The following is a 14,365-nucleotide window of genomic DNA, read 5'->3' as shown; positions in this document are numbered from 1 at the left end:
CATAACTGAAGTTGGCGTATCTTAGGTCGACTTACCTGGTCGTGGGGATGGTGGCGAGTCGACCACTGCTGCTCCCCTATTGACTCTGCTTCCGCCTCTCCCGAGCTGGAGTTCCAGAGTCAACAGGGAGCGTGTTTGGGGATTGATTTATCGTGTCTAGGCGAGACACGATAAATCGATCCCTGATAGATAGATCACTACCCGCTGATCCAGTGGGTAGTGAAGACCTGCCCTGACATTCAGATACAAGAAAAATATCTAAAAGGACTTAAAGACTTGAGGTGAAATTCTGTGTTGCACTTCTAAGAGGCACAGCAAAAAAGAACAGGAGTTAAGGTGGCTTTAAGGTACCCTCCCAATCCAGGGCTGCTTCAGGTATCGGAGAGGCGCTCAATATAACTTACACAGCTCTGGGGGCCTATGTTAAAGAACATCTGCAGGTTGCTCTGTGGGCTGAGCTTGCAGGGCTCTGGCCCTGACACATCACACCCTCTAAACTGGGGCTTGTGAGGCAGTCCTTGGGACACAGTTTCATACATGTCTTCTGCTTTTCTTGTGCAAGGGCAGAGGTCGGCAACTGATGGCACGCGAGCCAATTTTAAATGGCACACTGCTGTCTGCCGAGGACAGCAGCGTGCCATTAAAATTCCTGCCTGGCCCGGCCCACTCTTCTCTGTCCACTGCTCTCTCCTTGCAGGGCAGGCAAGCTTCCCTGTCCCGCCGCCTCTTCCCCGAGTGTGCAGGGTTCCTGCCCCTCCTTCTCTCCCTCCGGCCGATCAGCTGACAGCCCTTGCTACGGAGGGGGAGAGGGAAAAGCGGAGCCGCAGCACGCTCTCTGCTCCGGGGAACTTGGGGAAGGGGGTGGAATCAGCATATCCCCTCCAGCCCCTGCCGTGAGCCACTCAGGGCAGGGGGCTGGGAGCACTCCCACGACCCCAGTCCACACCCGCAGCCCTCTGCCCTGACCTCTGCACGCCCCTTACAGCCCCCCAGCCCTCTGCCCTGACCCCTGCACGCCCCACACACCCCAGCCCCGTGCCCTCATCCCTGCACCCCCCACATCCCCATCCCCACCCCCACCCTGAGCACCAAACGGGAGCTCCTGCACAAACACACACCCCCGCATTCCCACCTGCACCCCTCGCACCAAATGGGAGCTGCCCACGTAAGTGCTCCACACCCAAACCTCCTGCCCCAACCCTGAGCCCCCTCCCTCATTCTAGCTCCTGGTCAGACCCTGCACCCCAACCCCCAGCCTGCTCCTTTATCCCCAGCCCTGTTCTCAGTGCACTCCCACCCTCATCTCAGTGCAAAGAGAGGAAGAGAATGGGCCAGAACCAGGGATAAAGTAGGTACCTACTCTATGTGGACAGGGCCAGGACCCCAAACCGGCAGCGGGCTGAGCAGGGCCGGCAGCCAGGACCCTGGCTGTCAGGAGCTGGCAGATGGAACCCCAGACCGGAAGCAGGCTGAGCCGCTCAGCCCACTGCTGGTCTGGGGTCCCGGCCGCTGGCCCTGTTCAGCCCGCTGCTGGTCTGGGGTTCTGGCTGCCGGTTGGGGTCCCGGCCGCAGGCCCCGCTCAGCCCGCTGCCGGTCTAGGTGAACGGAATCCCAGGCCGGCAGCTGGCTGAGTGGGCCGGCGATGTAAGATCAGCACTTTAATTTAATTTTAAATGAAGCTTCTTAAACATTTTGAAAACTTTGTTTACATACAACAATAGTTTAGTTATATAATATATAGACTTATAGCGATAGACCTTCTAAAAACATTAAAATGTAGTATTGGAATGTGAAACCTTAAATTAAAGTGAATAAATGAAGACTCGGCACACCACTTCTGAAAGGTTGCTGACCCCTGTGCTAGGGGAATTCTCTCCTGGCCAATTACGTAGCTTTTGGTGCCTCTTTATGCTGCTCTGGCCCTTTTGCACATCATAAAGGAATTAGAGCAGGGGCAAGGATCTCACCTATAATATATATGTGCAATTTATTCATTACTTTCCTTGTAGGACCGACATTTTGAATGCTATAAAAGAAAAAAAAACCTTCCTGTTAGAATGAGAATTTTATAAAGGAGTCTGATGTAACAGAGAACCATGGTAGAGAGAACATAAAAATATCCCATATATTTACAACTAGTGATAGTTAAATTTAATGCAGTAGTACATCAGTTCTAAAACAGTGATGTGGTAAAATCCAGATGCCAATGACACTCACTGTACAGCAGACTTCAGATACTATGAGTTAATTTCATAATAGAAAACCGTAAAAGGAATTGGACTGTATTTAGTATTTGAGAGTGTTTAGCCTTATCACTAAGAATTTTTCATGTGGTTCCATATAATGTGTCTCATTAGATATAAAAAACAGAGAGGGAATTATGACTGTGTGACAAACATTACTTACTCAAGATTATTCTGCAGATAATAGAGAACTCCAAGCTCATTGAGGGTTCGAGCATTATCTGGTGTGTCTTTGCCTAACGTGAGCTCTTCCAGCTGCAAGGCTCGTTGACGTAGAAGAGCAAATCCAAACTAAAGCAAAGCACAAGGTAACGAAAGTCCATCAGCATCAAAAGTTTAACATCTACGACTGAAATTCACCCCCATGCAGAGGGCCAACAAAAGGCCTTTGTGCCAAATAGACCCCATGTAAGCCCTATTATGAGAATTAAGGGTTGCATAGGCCTTTTGTTGGTCCTGTGCATGGGGGTGAATTACACCCAGTATGCCTCCATGAAATCACAGAATCATAGGACTGGAAGGGACCTCGAGAGGTTATCTAGTCCAGTCCCCTGCCTCATGGCAGGACTAAGTATTATCTAAACCATTCCTGACAGGTGTTTGTCCAACCTGCTCTTAAAAAACTCTCCAATGATCGAGACTCCACAACCTCCCTAGGCAATTTATTCTAGTGCTTAACCACCCTGACAGTTAGAAAGTTTTTCCCAATGTCCAACCCAAACCACCCTTGTTGCAATTTAAGCCCATTGCTTCTCCTATCCTCAGAGGTTAAGAAAAACAGTTTTTCTCCCTCCTCCTTGAAACAACCTTTTACATACTTGAAAACTGTTATCATGTCCCCCATCAGCCTTCTCTTTTACAGACTAAACAAACCAATTTTTTCAATCTTCTCTCATAGGTCACGTTTTCTAGATCTTTAATCATTTTTGTCACTCTTTTCTGGACTCTCTCCAATTTCTCCACATCTTTCCTGAAATGTGGCGCCCAATACTCCAGTTGAGGCCTAATCAGTGCAGAGTAGAGCGGAAGAATTACTTCTGGTGTCTTGCTTACAACACTCCTGCTAATACATCTCAGAATGAAGTTCGCTTTTTTTGCAACAGCGTTTCACTGATGACTCTCATTTAGTTCGTGGTCCACTATAATACCCAGATCCTTTTCTGCAGTACTCCTTCCTAGGCAGTCATTTCCCATTTTGTATGTGTACAACTGATTGTTCCTTTCTAAGTGGAGTACTTTGCATTTGTCCTTACTGAATTTCATCCTATTTACTTCAGACCATTTCTCCAGTTTGTCCAGGTCACTCTGAATTTTAATCCTATCCTCCAAAGCACTTGGAACCCTCCCAGCTTGTTATTGTCCGCAAACTTTATAAGCGTTCTCTCTATGCCATTATCTAAATCATTGATGAAGATATTAAAAAGAACCAAACCCAGAACCAATCCCTGCGGGACCCCACTCATTATGTCCTTCCAGCATGACTGTGAACCACTGATAACTACTCTCTGGAAAAGGTTTTCCAACCAGTTATGCACCCACCTTACAGTAGCTCCATCTAGGTTGCATTTCCCTAGTTTGTTTATGAGAAGATCATGTGAGACAGTATCAAAAGCTTTATTAAAGTCAAGATATACTACATCTACCGCTTCCCCCTATCCACAAGGCTTGTCACCCTGTCAAAGAAAGCTATCAGGTTGGTTTGACATGATTTGTTCTTGACAAATCCATGCTGTTACTTAACACCTTTTCTAGGTGTTTGCAAATTGATTGCTTAATTATTTGGTTCATTATCTTTCCGGGTACAGAAGTTAAGCTGACTTGTCTGTAATTCCCCGGGTTGTCCTTATTTTCCTTTTTACAGATTGGCACTATATTTGCTCTTTTCCATTCTTCTGGAATCTCTCCCGTCTTCCATGACTTTTCAAAGATAATTGCTAATGGCTCAGATATCTCCTCCATCAGGTCCTTGAGCATTCTAGGATACATTTCATCAAACCCTGGTGACTTGAAGACATCTAACTTGTCTAAGTAATTTTTAACTTGTTCTTTTCCTATTTTAGCCTTGGATCCTACCTCATTTTCACTGACATTCACTGTGTTAGACATCCAATCACCACGAACCTTCTTGGTGAAAACCGAAACAAAGAAGTCATTAAGCACCTCTGCCATTTCCACATTTTCTGTTATTTTCCCCCCACATTGAGTAATGGGCCTACCCTGTCCTTGGTCTTCCTCTTGCTTCTAATGTATTTGTAGAATGTTTTCTTGTTACCCTTTATGTCTCTATATATTGTGACAAAGTTCTTGCTCTACCTTGGTGGGTCTTGCACTTATTGGCAGATTTGCTCGCCTTGGAGTTTCACGGCAGCCCTCAGCTTGGCCATTTTTCTGAACCCACAGTCCAGGTCGACTCCTCCTGTGTCTGACCAGGAGTTGGGAGGATTTGGGGGGAACCCGGGCCCGCCCTCTACTCCGGGTTCCAGCCCAAGACCCTGTGGAATGCAGCTGTCTACAGTGCCTCCTGGAACAGCTGTGCGACACCTACAACTCCCTGGGCTACTTCCCCATGGCCTCCTCCCAACACCTTCTTTATCCTCACCACAGGACCTTCCTCCTGGTGTCTGATAATGCTTGTACACCTCAGTCCTCCAACAGTCCGCGTTCTCACTCTCAGCTCCTAGTGCCTCTTGCTCCCAGCTCCTCACATGCACACCACAAACTGAAGTGAGCTCCTTTTTAAAACCCAGGTACCCTGATTAGCCTTCCTTAATTGATTCTAGAGGCAGCTTCTTGATTGGCTGCAGGTGTTCTAATCAGCCTGTCTTAATTGTCTCCAGAAGGTTTCTGATTGTTCTGGAACCTTCCCTGTTACCTTACCCAGGGAAAAGGGACCTACTTAGCCTGGGGCTAATATATCTGCCTTCTATTACTCTCCTATAGCCACCTGGCCCGACCCTGTCACAACATCCTCTATCTGCTATGCTCTGGTTTTGCCTTCCCTTTACAATATGTTCTAGTCTTCTTAAATTTTTCAGTCCAAACAATCTGTTTCAATTAATTTCTTAGGTCTTAAGAACTCAAAATGGAATTCAAGCTGATGTCGTATCAAACCATTATAAAAATATTCCTGAAGGATTTTGTAAAGCTTCATAGAAAGGCTTCGTATGGCAATACTTGTCATAAATGATGTGGAGTGAGAGTAAAAAGTGTGATCAGATACTTCAGAGACCTCTTTGATAACACCCCCAGCCCACACTAATAGTTCTAATAAAAAATGTTTGTGTAACTGAAATCAATATGAAAGTTGACAAAGTGAAATCCCCATGAACAGATTTTATTTTTCTTTAAATAACTGTGGTGGGAAGAGTGACATTTCCATTGTTTTTCTTTATGTTGCTTCAACTATATAGTTCCTAGCAGAGTTCTTGTACTTTGGGTGCTTCTCTGCCTCTATGAGGCAGAGACTGAACCTAAAACTAGAATTCCCCTAGGAGCTTTATGGCAGGAGAAACAGAAGAAAAAAAAGAGTAAAAAAAAAACCCATGGAAGTGCCCTAAGGAGGGAGTACACGCTTAGGGCTTCATCCTTAAACCACTACCAAATATAGTGGTTACTGACATTGTCACCAGTGTGACACTGTTATCTACGGTAGTAGGCACTATGCACAGTAGTGTTGTAGAATTAGGCCCTCAGTTACCTCCTATAGAGCACTTTCTCTAGTTTCCTTTCAACAACATATAGTCTCAGCATGAAATCTGAATCCCCAAAGTCTGATATTTGGAGGGTTTCTATATCCACTTATTTATTCTCCATCACTCACTACTATATTTCAGTTGTACTTATCCACCTTTATTTCCAGTGAGGTTGAAAGAGCAGATATCAATGCTACTCCTAAAGTGGTTAAGCTGGCAAACTTTCAATTATCAAAAGCACTTAAGCATCAGATTTTCAGAACACCTCCTCAAACACACTTCATCATCCATACAACAAAGCCACAGCTAGCCCCTATTTTGATTAAGTATCAAATCTTTACCAAATTGCCTTTCCGCCTTGCTGCTTTTTGTCGCATTTTAAAGGATTTTTTCCTCAGCTGTTCAGCTTGTTCATATCTGAAAATAGTTATTTAAAATGTTAGAAGAACACCATACATGGCAACGATATACATTTTGGGTTAGATTTTCAAAATGCCACCTAAGTGACTTAAGAGCACAAGTCCCCCTGAAAGTCACCTAGGTGCTTTTGAAAAATCGCACGTTTTGTCAAAGATAGAAGTATGCAAAATACTTATGACTGCGTTAGGAGTGTTAACAGGGTAGCAAGATTCTTCTGTTACCCCTCCCTCTTAGCGGGCATTGAAATCCTGCATAGAAATGCTGACTAGTTGTAGATAGCATGTCTTAATTCCACCCCAAATATAAACAGATTCAAGTTGCTTTCTGCGTAGAGAGAACTGGCGAGTAAGACAAAAACTCTAAAGGCAGTGCTAGAAACTTCCTAGTTTGAAGGAGAAATTTAGGCTGAACTATTATGTTATTGCAACTGCCCTTAAAAGAAAATCTCCAAGAAAGAGGCGGTGAGTTTGGACACAAATCTAGAGTGCGTTCTGCAACTGAGAGGGTAAGGACTCAGAGTCTTGGTTTTCTATGGTTTGGTTAGAGAGTAATTTGCAGAAGAAGAAAGAGAAGAATTTTGGCAGTTTCCTCTAGAATTACATGCAAGTACAGGAGCTTGATCTGCAGAGTCAACAGTACAAACTGTACCAAAGGAATTTTTGAATGAGTGTTACACTTAAATACATTTCCCGGAAGAGGACTCCTTCCCTTTCTTCCCCCCACTCCCCCCAATATCACTAAGCTACTTGCAATGAGCACTAGGAAGGGAATTGCCTCATAAGAAGTGTCAGGATATCTTCAGTATATTGAAGTATGTATTGGAGAAGAAGGATGGTCTTGTCATTAAGGCACTGGATTAGGACTAAGGCGATCTGGGTTTTGTTCTTGGCTCCACCGGAGACTTACTGTCACATTGGAAAGGTCACTTAATCCACGTGCATTAAGTATTAAGGATAAATCATTTTGCTTGTATGTAAGTCTTCCCTACTCCATAGACACGGTGTTAAAATAAAACAAGTAGAATTTGGATACATTTATCCTTCGGAGAACCCATAGAAATCTGCAACCGGACTTGTAAATTCTACCTACACATTTGCCTGGAGCTAGTAATTTGTTTTTGATGGACAAGTAAAATATCCTTAAGATATTTTTCCCTGTTATCATCAGTTACCTACCTCCTGTGTTTGGGCTGGTAAGTATTCACAACTATTTTGCGAGGGTGACAATTGTACCAATACAAGGGCATTTTTAAAAAACATTACTTTGTTATAACTATATATTTGAATACTGCACAAATATGTTTACTAATCTTTTTCTAGACCCCAAAAAAGGTCTCCTCCTCCTCTTGAAACAAGCACATAGTTCTCATTAATATTAATAACAGTTCTGCACATGCATCAAAAGGAAGTTAAATCTATTAAAACGTGTAATTGTAGAAACAGACAGACAATGTAACAACCTCAAAAGACTTGCATGTTATGACAAATCCAGGAAATCATCAATACGATTAATCTTACTTGTTCTGTTTCTGGTATAATGTTGCAAGTGCATCCAGTTCACGAGCAACCCTGGGATGTTCAGCCCCATAAGCATTTTCAGAGATTTCCAGAGCCTGCTTATATAACTGCTCAGCATTTCCAAACTTCTTCCACTGCACATAAACTCCTGCTAACTGATGGAGGGACTGTGCTACCCTTGGGTGATCTGGATCCAGTGCAGTCTCCCGAATTTCCAGAGAACACTGCAGAGGAGCAACTGCCTGTAATAAAAGAGTTGAGACTGTGACTAGAGCAGGTAAGATAATGTACAAAAAAACACTGCAATACAAAACATCCTATCAAGCACATACTATGCTCTGCTTCAATTCCTTGCTTGCTTGCTGTTACATGGTATTCCCTTTGGTTCCTAGATGCACTTACCTGGCTGAGAAGACCTAGATCTTTTAAGAAACGTCCCAGAGTTTCATAAAGATCAGCCAGACAGATCATATTTTCCTCTCCCTCACAGCTTTTCTCATATTGCTTTAGAGAGTCAAAATACTCTGCTGCCATTGAACTCTTATCTTTTCCGACAAGCTGCCAGTAACTCAGTAATTCTGCAAAATGCCCCCTGTTTTAACAAGAAAAAATAAGAAAGAAGTAAAATACAGAGCACCAAATCTCAGTGCTCAGAACCAGCTACCCTGCTGGATGGCAGGGTCTAAGGAAGGGGGAATATGCACATCAGGAATTTTCCCTCATGCTGCAAAGTGGCTGCAAAGCGGCTCTGTGAAGGCTACTGTAGTCCAGCAGTCAGAATGACCCATGCAGCACCTTACTGGTCTCCCAACTGTGCAGCAGTGAAAGGACAGAGGGTCTCTGCATGACAGTGGATTCACTGCCCCACCCCCATGCACACCTACACACTACCATGCTCAGAGCACCAACGAGCAGGGTTCACGCTACACAGGGATATACCTAGCTGCACAAAAGGGATAGGCAACAGAACAGCACTGGTTCCCATGCCTTGGGTGCTTTGCAACCGGGCAGCCAGGCAGGATATCCCATAAGTAGTATTACACTAGATATCTCCGTATAACTTTATACTTAGCTATTTCTTAGCACCCTTCAGCCAGCTTTCAATCCCTGCTATACGGTTACATATTGGTATTGGTCTAGTTTAATTTCTTCCCATATTTGTGCATTTTATCATTTCTATTATTTATTTTTTAAACAAAACATTAAAGACACTTTATTTCATGCCTTTAACTTGACACTAAACCATTTCAATATGTTTATACGTACGAAGGCCACTCTCTTACCTTTTGTAAAGGTTCTGAGATACAAAGAGGTTCAGGAGACACTTGTGTAGCTTCTGCTTGTTGCCTTGTTGTTGGAAAAGCCAAGGAAGTTCATCTGCACTTCTCCAAGTCACTCTGCCTTGACTAATGGAAGAAAAGCAAACAAAATAAAATCCCTTTCCATTCCTAACATTTAAAATTATAGGGCTTGATTTGGAAAATAGTAAGTCATACAACTACATGGACAAACAACCAGTTAGCATCTCTTATATCACCAATTATCTGACTTGTGTATGCAATTTCCCACCCGCTTTTTGTGAAAAGGAGGTCTATAATAAGAAACTATTAACCACAGCTTGAATCAAAGATCCAAAGTTTGTCTTTGACTCTTTACAATATTAACAGATCTACAAAACTCAAGAAACCCAGGGTAATGCAAAAGCAAAATGTCCCCAAGTTATCTTTAGACACACCCTCGTTTACTGACATGTTTTCATGCAAACTGAAGTTTTACAAAAGGGCAAACCCTGTACCCTGTGCGTAGCCTGAATTTCTAGGCTCTGTGCCCAAATAGTCCATGACAGTTGAGGAAGGTATTGTTTCCTCCACCATAGATTGCTCCTATGTTCTCAGGCCTATAGAACCTGTGTTTCCTCTGTGTCCCCCCCTCCATGGCAGATTAGTATGGCCACTGATTCACTGGCCCCATGCCCATGTCTTCCATAGCCCAACACTGTTTTGGTCCTTGCAAGTACTGAAGTGCAGAGAACTGTGCTCCAAAGCCCACAGTGGGTACACTTCAGGTAGAGTCTGAAGCAGCTATGAATCTATGCCTAGAATAGAAGTGGCTGCATCAATAATAATCTGAACTGAACAGGATGAGGTTTAATGTTACACAGTAACGGACTGCTTCAATGAATTAGGCAGAGAAACCATTTGAAAGAAAGTAAGAAATATCCGCTGTAAAGACTATAACATTTTCTTGTGTTCTGAGGAGTTCTGAAATACCTTAGCTGCATGGTGAAGTAGTCTATTAGTTTTTCTCGGTAAGTAGAAATAATCTTTTGACCTTCTTCCATGTATTCTAGTTGCACCGTTTCCCAAGCCTGGAAAAGAGAGTTATAGTAATCAATATAAAGAAAAGGAGGACTTGTGGCACCTTAGAGACTAACCAATTTATTTGAGCATGAGCTTTCGTGAGCTACAGCTCACTTCATCAGATGTTTACCGTGGAAACTGCAGCAGACTTTATATACACACAGAAATCATGAAACAATACCTCCTCCCACCCCACTGTCCTGCTGGTAATAGCTTATCTAAAGTGATCAACAGGTGGGCCATTTCCAGCACAAATCCAGGTTTTCTCACCCTCCACCCCCCCACACAAATTCACTCTCCTGCTGGTGCTAGCCCATCCAAAGTGACAACTCTTTACATAATCAAGTCGGGCTATTTCCTGCATAGATCAAGGTTTTCTCACATCCCCCCCACCCCCATACACACACAAACTCACTCTCCTGCTGGTAATAGCTCATCTAAACTGACCATTCTCCAGGTTTAAATCCAAGTTAAACCAGAACATCTGGGGGGGGGGGGTAGGAAAAAACAAGAGGAAACAGGCTACCTTGCATAATGACTTAGCCACTCCCAGTCTCTATTTAAGCCTAAATTAATAGTATCCAATTTGCAAATGAATTCCAATTCAGCAGTTTCTCGCTGGAGTCTGGATTTGAAGTTTTTTTGTTTTAAGATAGCGACCTTCATGTCTGTGATTGCGTGACCAGAGAGATTGAAGTGTTCTCCGACTGGTTTATGAATGTTATAATTCTTGACATCTGATTTGTGTCCATTTATTCTTTTACGTAGAGACTGTCCAGTTTGACCAATGTACATGGCAGAGGGGCATTGCTGGCACATGATGGCATAGATCACATTGGTGGATGTGCAGGTGAACGAGCCTCTGATAGTGTGGCTGATGTTATTAGGCCCTGTGATGGTGTCCCCTGAATAGATATGTGGGCACAATTGGCAACGGGCTTTGTTGCAAGGATAAGTTCCTGGGTTAGTGGTTCTGTTGTGTGGTATGTGGTTGTTGACCAATTGTGCCCACATATCTATTCAGGGGACACCATCACAGGGCCTAATAACATCAGCCACACTATCAGAGGCTCGTTCACCTGCACATCCACCAATGTGATCTATGCCATCATGTGCCAGCAATGCCCCTCTGCCATGTACATTGGTCAAACTGGACAGTCTCTACGTAAAAGAATAAATGGACACAAATCAGATGTCAAGAATTATAACATTCATAAACCAGTCGGAGAACACTTCAATCTCTCTGGTCACGCAATCACAGACATGAAGGTCGCTATCTTAAAACAAAAAAACTTCAAATCCAGACTCCAGCGAGAAACTGCTGAATTGGAATTCATTTGCAAATTGGATACTATTAATTTAGGCTTAAATAGAGACTGGGAGTGGCTAAGTCATTATGCAAGGTAGCCTGTTTCCTCTTGTTTTTTCCTACCCCCCCCCCCCCAGATGTTCTGGTTTAACTTGGATTTAAACCTGGAGAATGGTCAGTTTAGATGAGCTATTACCAGCAGGAGAGTGAGTTTGTGTGTGTATGGGGGTGGGGGGGATGTGAGAAAACCTTGATCTATGCAGGAAATAGCCCGACTTGATTATGTAAAGAGTTGTCACTTTGGATGGGCTAGCACCAGCAGGAGAGTGAATTTGTGTGGGGGGGTGGAGGGTGAGAAAACCTGGATTTGTGCTGGAAATGGCCCACCTGTTGATCACTTTAGATAAGCTATTACCAGCAGGACAGTGGGGTGGGAGGAGGTATTGTTTCATGATTTCTGTGTGTATATAAAGTCTGCTGCAGTTTCCACGGTAAACATCTGATGAAGTGAGCTGTAGCTCACGAAAGCTCATGCTCAAATAAATTGGTTAGTCTCTAAGGTGCCACAAGTCCTCCTTTTCTTTTTGCGAATACAGACTAACACGGCTGTTCCTCTGAAACCAGTAATCAATATATGTCTGTTACATACTAACAGTGCATGGGGCTCCCTAAAAGACACAAATGGGAAACAAGAATCCTGTGCTGAGGAATTTAAAAATCTTTTTTTGCTAAAGGGATCTTCAACTTGAAAGCAAATCAATTTTAAACAAAATGAGTTAAGAGAAGCTACAAAGGCCCAAGGTATTTAAGAAGAGGAAATATATCATCATGTGGGAGAGGGAGTGGGGAAAGGAGGAAGCCTGATATTTATTTTTCTCAGTAACAATAATTTCATTGGGTCTTTCGTGTTCACCCTTTACCTTGGAAACTGTAACTCTTTTTGTTGCCACTAACATCATAGTTCTCAAATGGCCTCCCAGGCTTTGCTGGGAAAGGGGAAGAAAATGGAGGTACAACTAATAATGCATATTTACTTTTTGTGAAACTAATAAAGTTATACATTGTTGGCATTCAACTATAAACAAAGTACTAAATTAGACTAAAGCTCTTAGATTTATCACTTGCTTAAAAATTATCATTCTCCTTTCCCCTTCAATTCTGGCTTGATTTTTAGTAGACAATATTTTCTAGGACTGCTAGAGTTAACAATCAATGAAAAAGCAACTTTTGAATGCTGATGGTGAACAACATTGATCATCTTGGAAAGAATTCTCAAGATAGCAGGCACTGATATCAGATCAGAACTGAAGGGAGAAAAAGTGGGAGAGAAGACATGCATATAATCAAAATTATGTAGTTTGAAGGCTGATATCTAGTTAACCACCAGGGCTAGAAATTAATGTATAACTGGCAACTTCGGATCTCCCACTTTCCATGGTGTACATCATTTATTTCTAGTCTTGTTGGTTCTCTAGACCTTAAAAATGGTCACAATATTTAGACCAGCAGTGCTCTTTAGCACTGGTCCAGGGCTTAATAAAGCACTGGTCCTGGACCTTGGAAGCAATGAATTTTTTATTCCAAGGAGGGAAAAAATACAACACTTAGTATGGCTTTGCAACCATTCAAATAGTCTACAAAGTGTCTTTTTTTGGTGCCTGCCTTAATTCTTGACTAAGTCAATGACAGTTACATAACAAAATTAAACAGATTTATATAGTATGCTTGTATCTCTAAAGGAAGACAGCAGGCCATACTGCTTTGATTTACCTTGTTGTAAATCTAGAGAAACATAAGTGGATTCAAAGTTACTCTTGGAGTTACACCGATGTATTTAAGAGCAGAATTTGGCAAAATATGTCTAATTTAGTGGAGTATTATTTGCATATGTCTAAATGTACGGAATCTTACTTGGAGGTGCTGAAACTTTAGCAAACCACAGCCATATGTCAGCATACACATCTTGTGCAGACTGTGAACTAGAGAGGCTAACATGGCACAGGATAGTTCGGGATAAAGTTCCATCAGTTCTGATTCACTCACTCCATTGTGGCTAACACTGATGAGACAGAGAACCTGTGTAGCCAAAAAAATAATGCTTTAATAAATTTAACAACTGCTCACTGAGTAACTCAGGTATACTGAATCCCAAGACAAATACTGAATGCTAGGTTTTAAAACACAATATAGGCTTCCTTGATACATTTAGTACACAAAGTACATCGTACAGTTACCGAGGGTGGGGTGAAAAACAGGCTTCACAAATTAGTTCCACCTAAAGATGAAGTTATGGATGTATAATTTAGGCAAAACTCTGCTAGGTTACACTGGTGTCAATCTGGAGTCAATCTTATTGGTTTCAGTGGAATGACTCAAGATTTATACTGCAGTAAATAAAGGCAATATTGGACCCAACATGGCATGACGTCAGAAATCTTTCCAAAAATATACAAAACCATGTCTCTAATGAACATTGTTACCCAAGTATTCTAAAAATATTTATGTAGTCTTACCTTTAATACAGTAACTGGTTTCAAAAATAGGGACTATTTAGACTGGAAACATTATTGAAAGGGTAAATTATTCATCTTTGGAGTCCACATAACTCAGACCGTTACGCAAATTTGTCAATTTCCATTTTACTACAGCAAATTAAATACATATTTTACCCTTCAAAAGGTGTTTTGTTGAAGCAATAAGGGAACTTCAGAGATTGCAGTTGCTCGAGACGCTATTCAGTACAATACAAATGTCTTAATCTCACAAGAACTACATGCACCAAAATTGCCTGCAAATACAATTTTAAGTATTGCTGCTTTCACAT

General features: G+C 42.4%; 1 protein-coding gene across 6 annotated transcripts in view; it reads right to left on the bottom strand.

The window, feature by feature from the left end:
- The window catches only part of NPHP3 (nephrocystin 3), a 53,691-nt gene that overhangs the window by 15,299 nt on the left and 24,027 nt on the right, over positions 1-14,365 (bottom strand). For 5 of the 6 annotated variants that reach the window (XR_013635384.1, XM_073333223.2, XM_073333225.2 and 2 more), the window contains 8 exons: positions 13,453-13,617; positions 12,462-12,527; positions 10,143-10,240; positions 9,156-9,278; positions 8,275-8,464; positions 7,873-8,114; positions 6,277-6,352; positions 2,407-2,534 (listed from right to left, as the gene is read on the bottom strand). Coding sequence is in view for 5 of the 6 variants with exons in the window: in XM_073333223.2 (XP_073189324.2) it covers positions 2,407-2,534; positions 6,277-6,352; positions 7,873-8,114; positions 8,275-8,464; positions 9,156-9,278; positions 10,143-10,240; positions 12,462-12,527; positions 13,453-13,617 (1,088 nt within the window). In the remaining variant the exon portion in view is untranslated. The remainder of the gene's footprint in view (positions 1-2,406; positions 2,535-6,276; positions 6,353-7,872; positions 8,115-8,274; positions 8,465-9,155; positions 9,279-10,142; positions 10,241-12,461; positions 12,528-13,452; positions 13,618-14,365) is intronic. The other variant, XM_073333224.2, reaches the window with a different exon arrangement.

This window comes from Lepidochelys kempii, chromosome 2 (assembly GCF_965140285.1).
Source record: "Lepidochelys kempii isolate rLepKem1 chromosome 2, rLepKem1.hap1, whole genome shotgun sequence".
In the NCBI taxonomy this organism is placed as follows: Eukaryota; Metazoa; Chordata; order Testudines; family Cheloniidae; genus Lepidochelys; species Lepidochelys kempii.
This window is presented reverse-complemented; position numbering and strand designations above follow the sequence as displayed.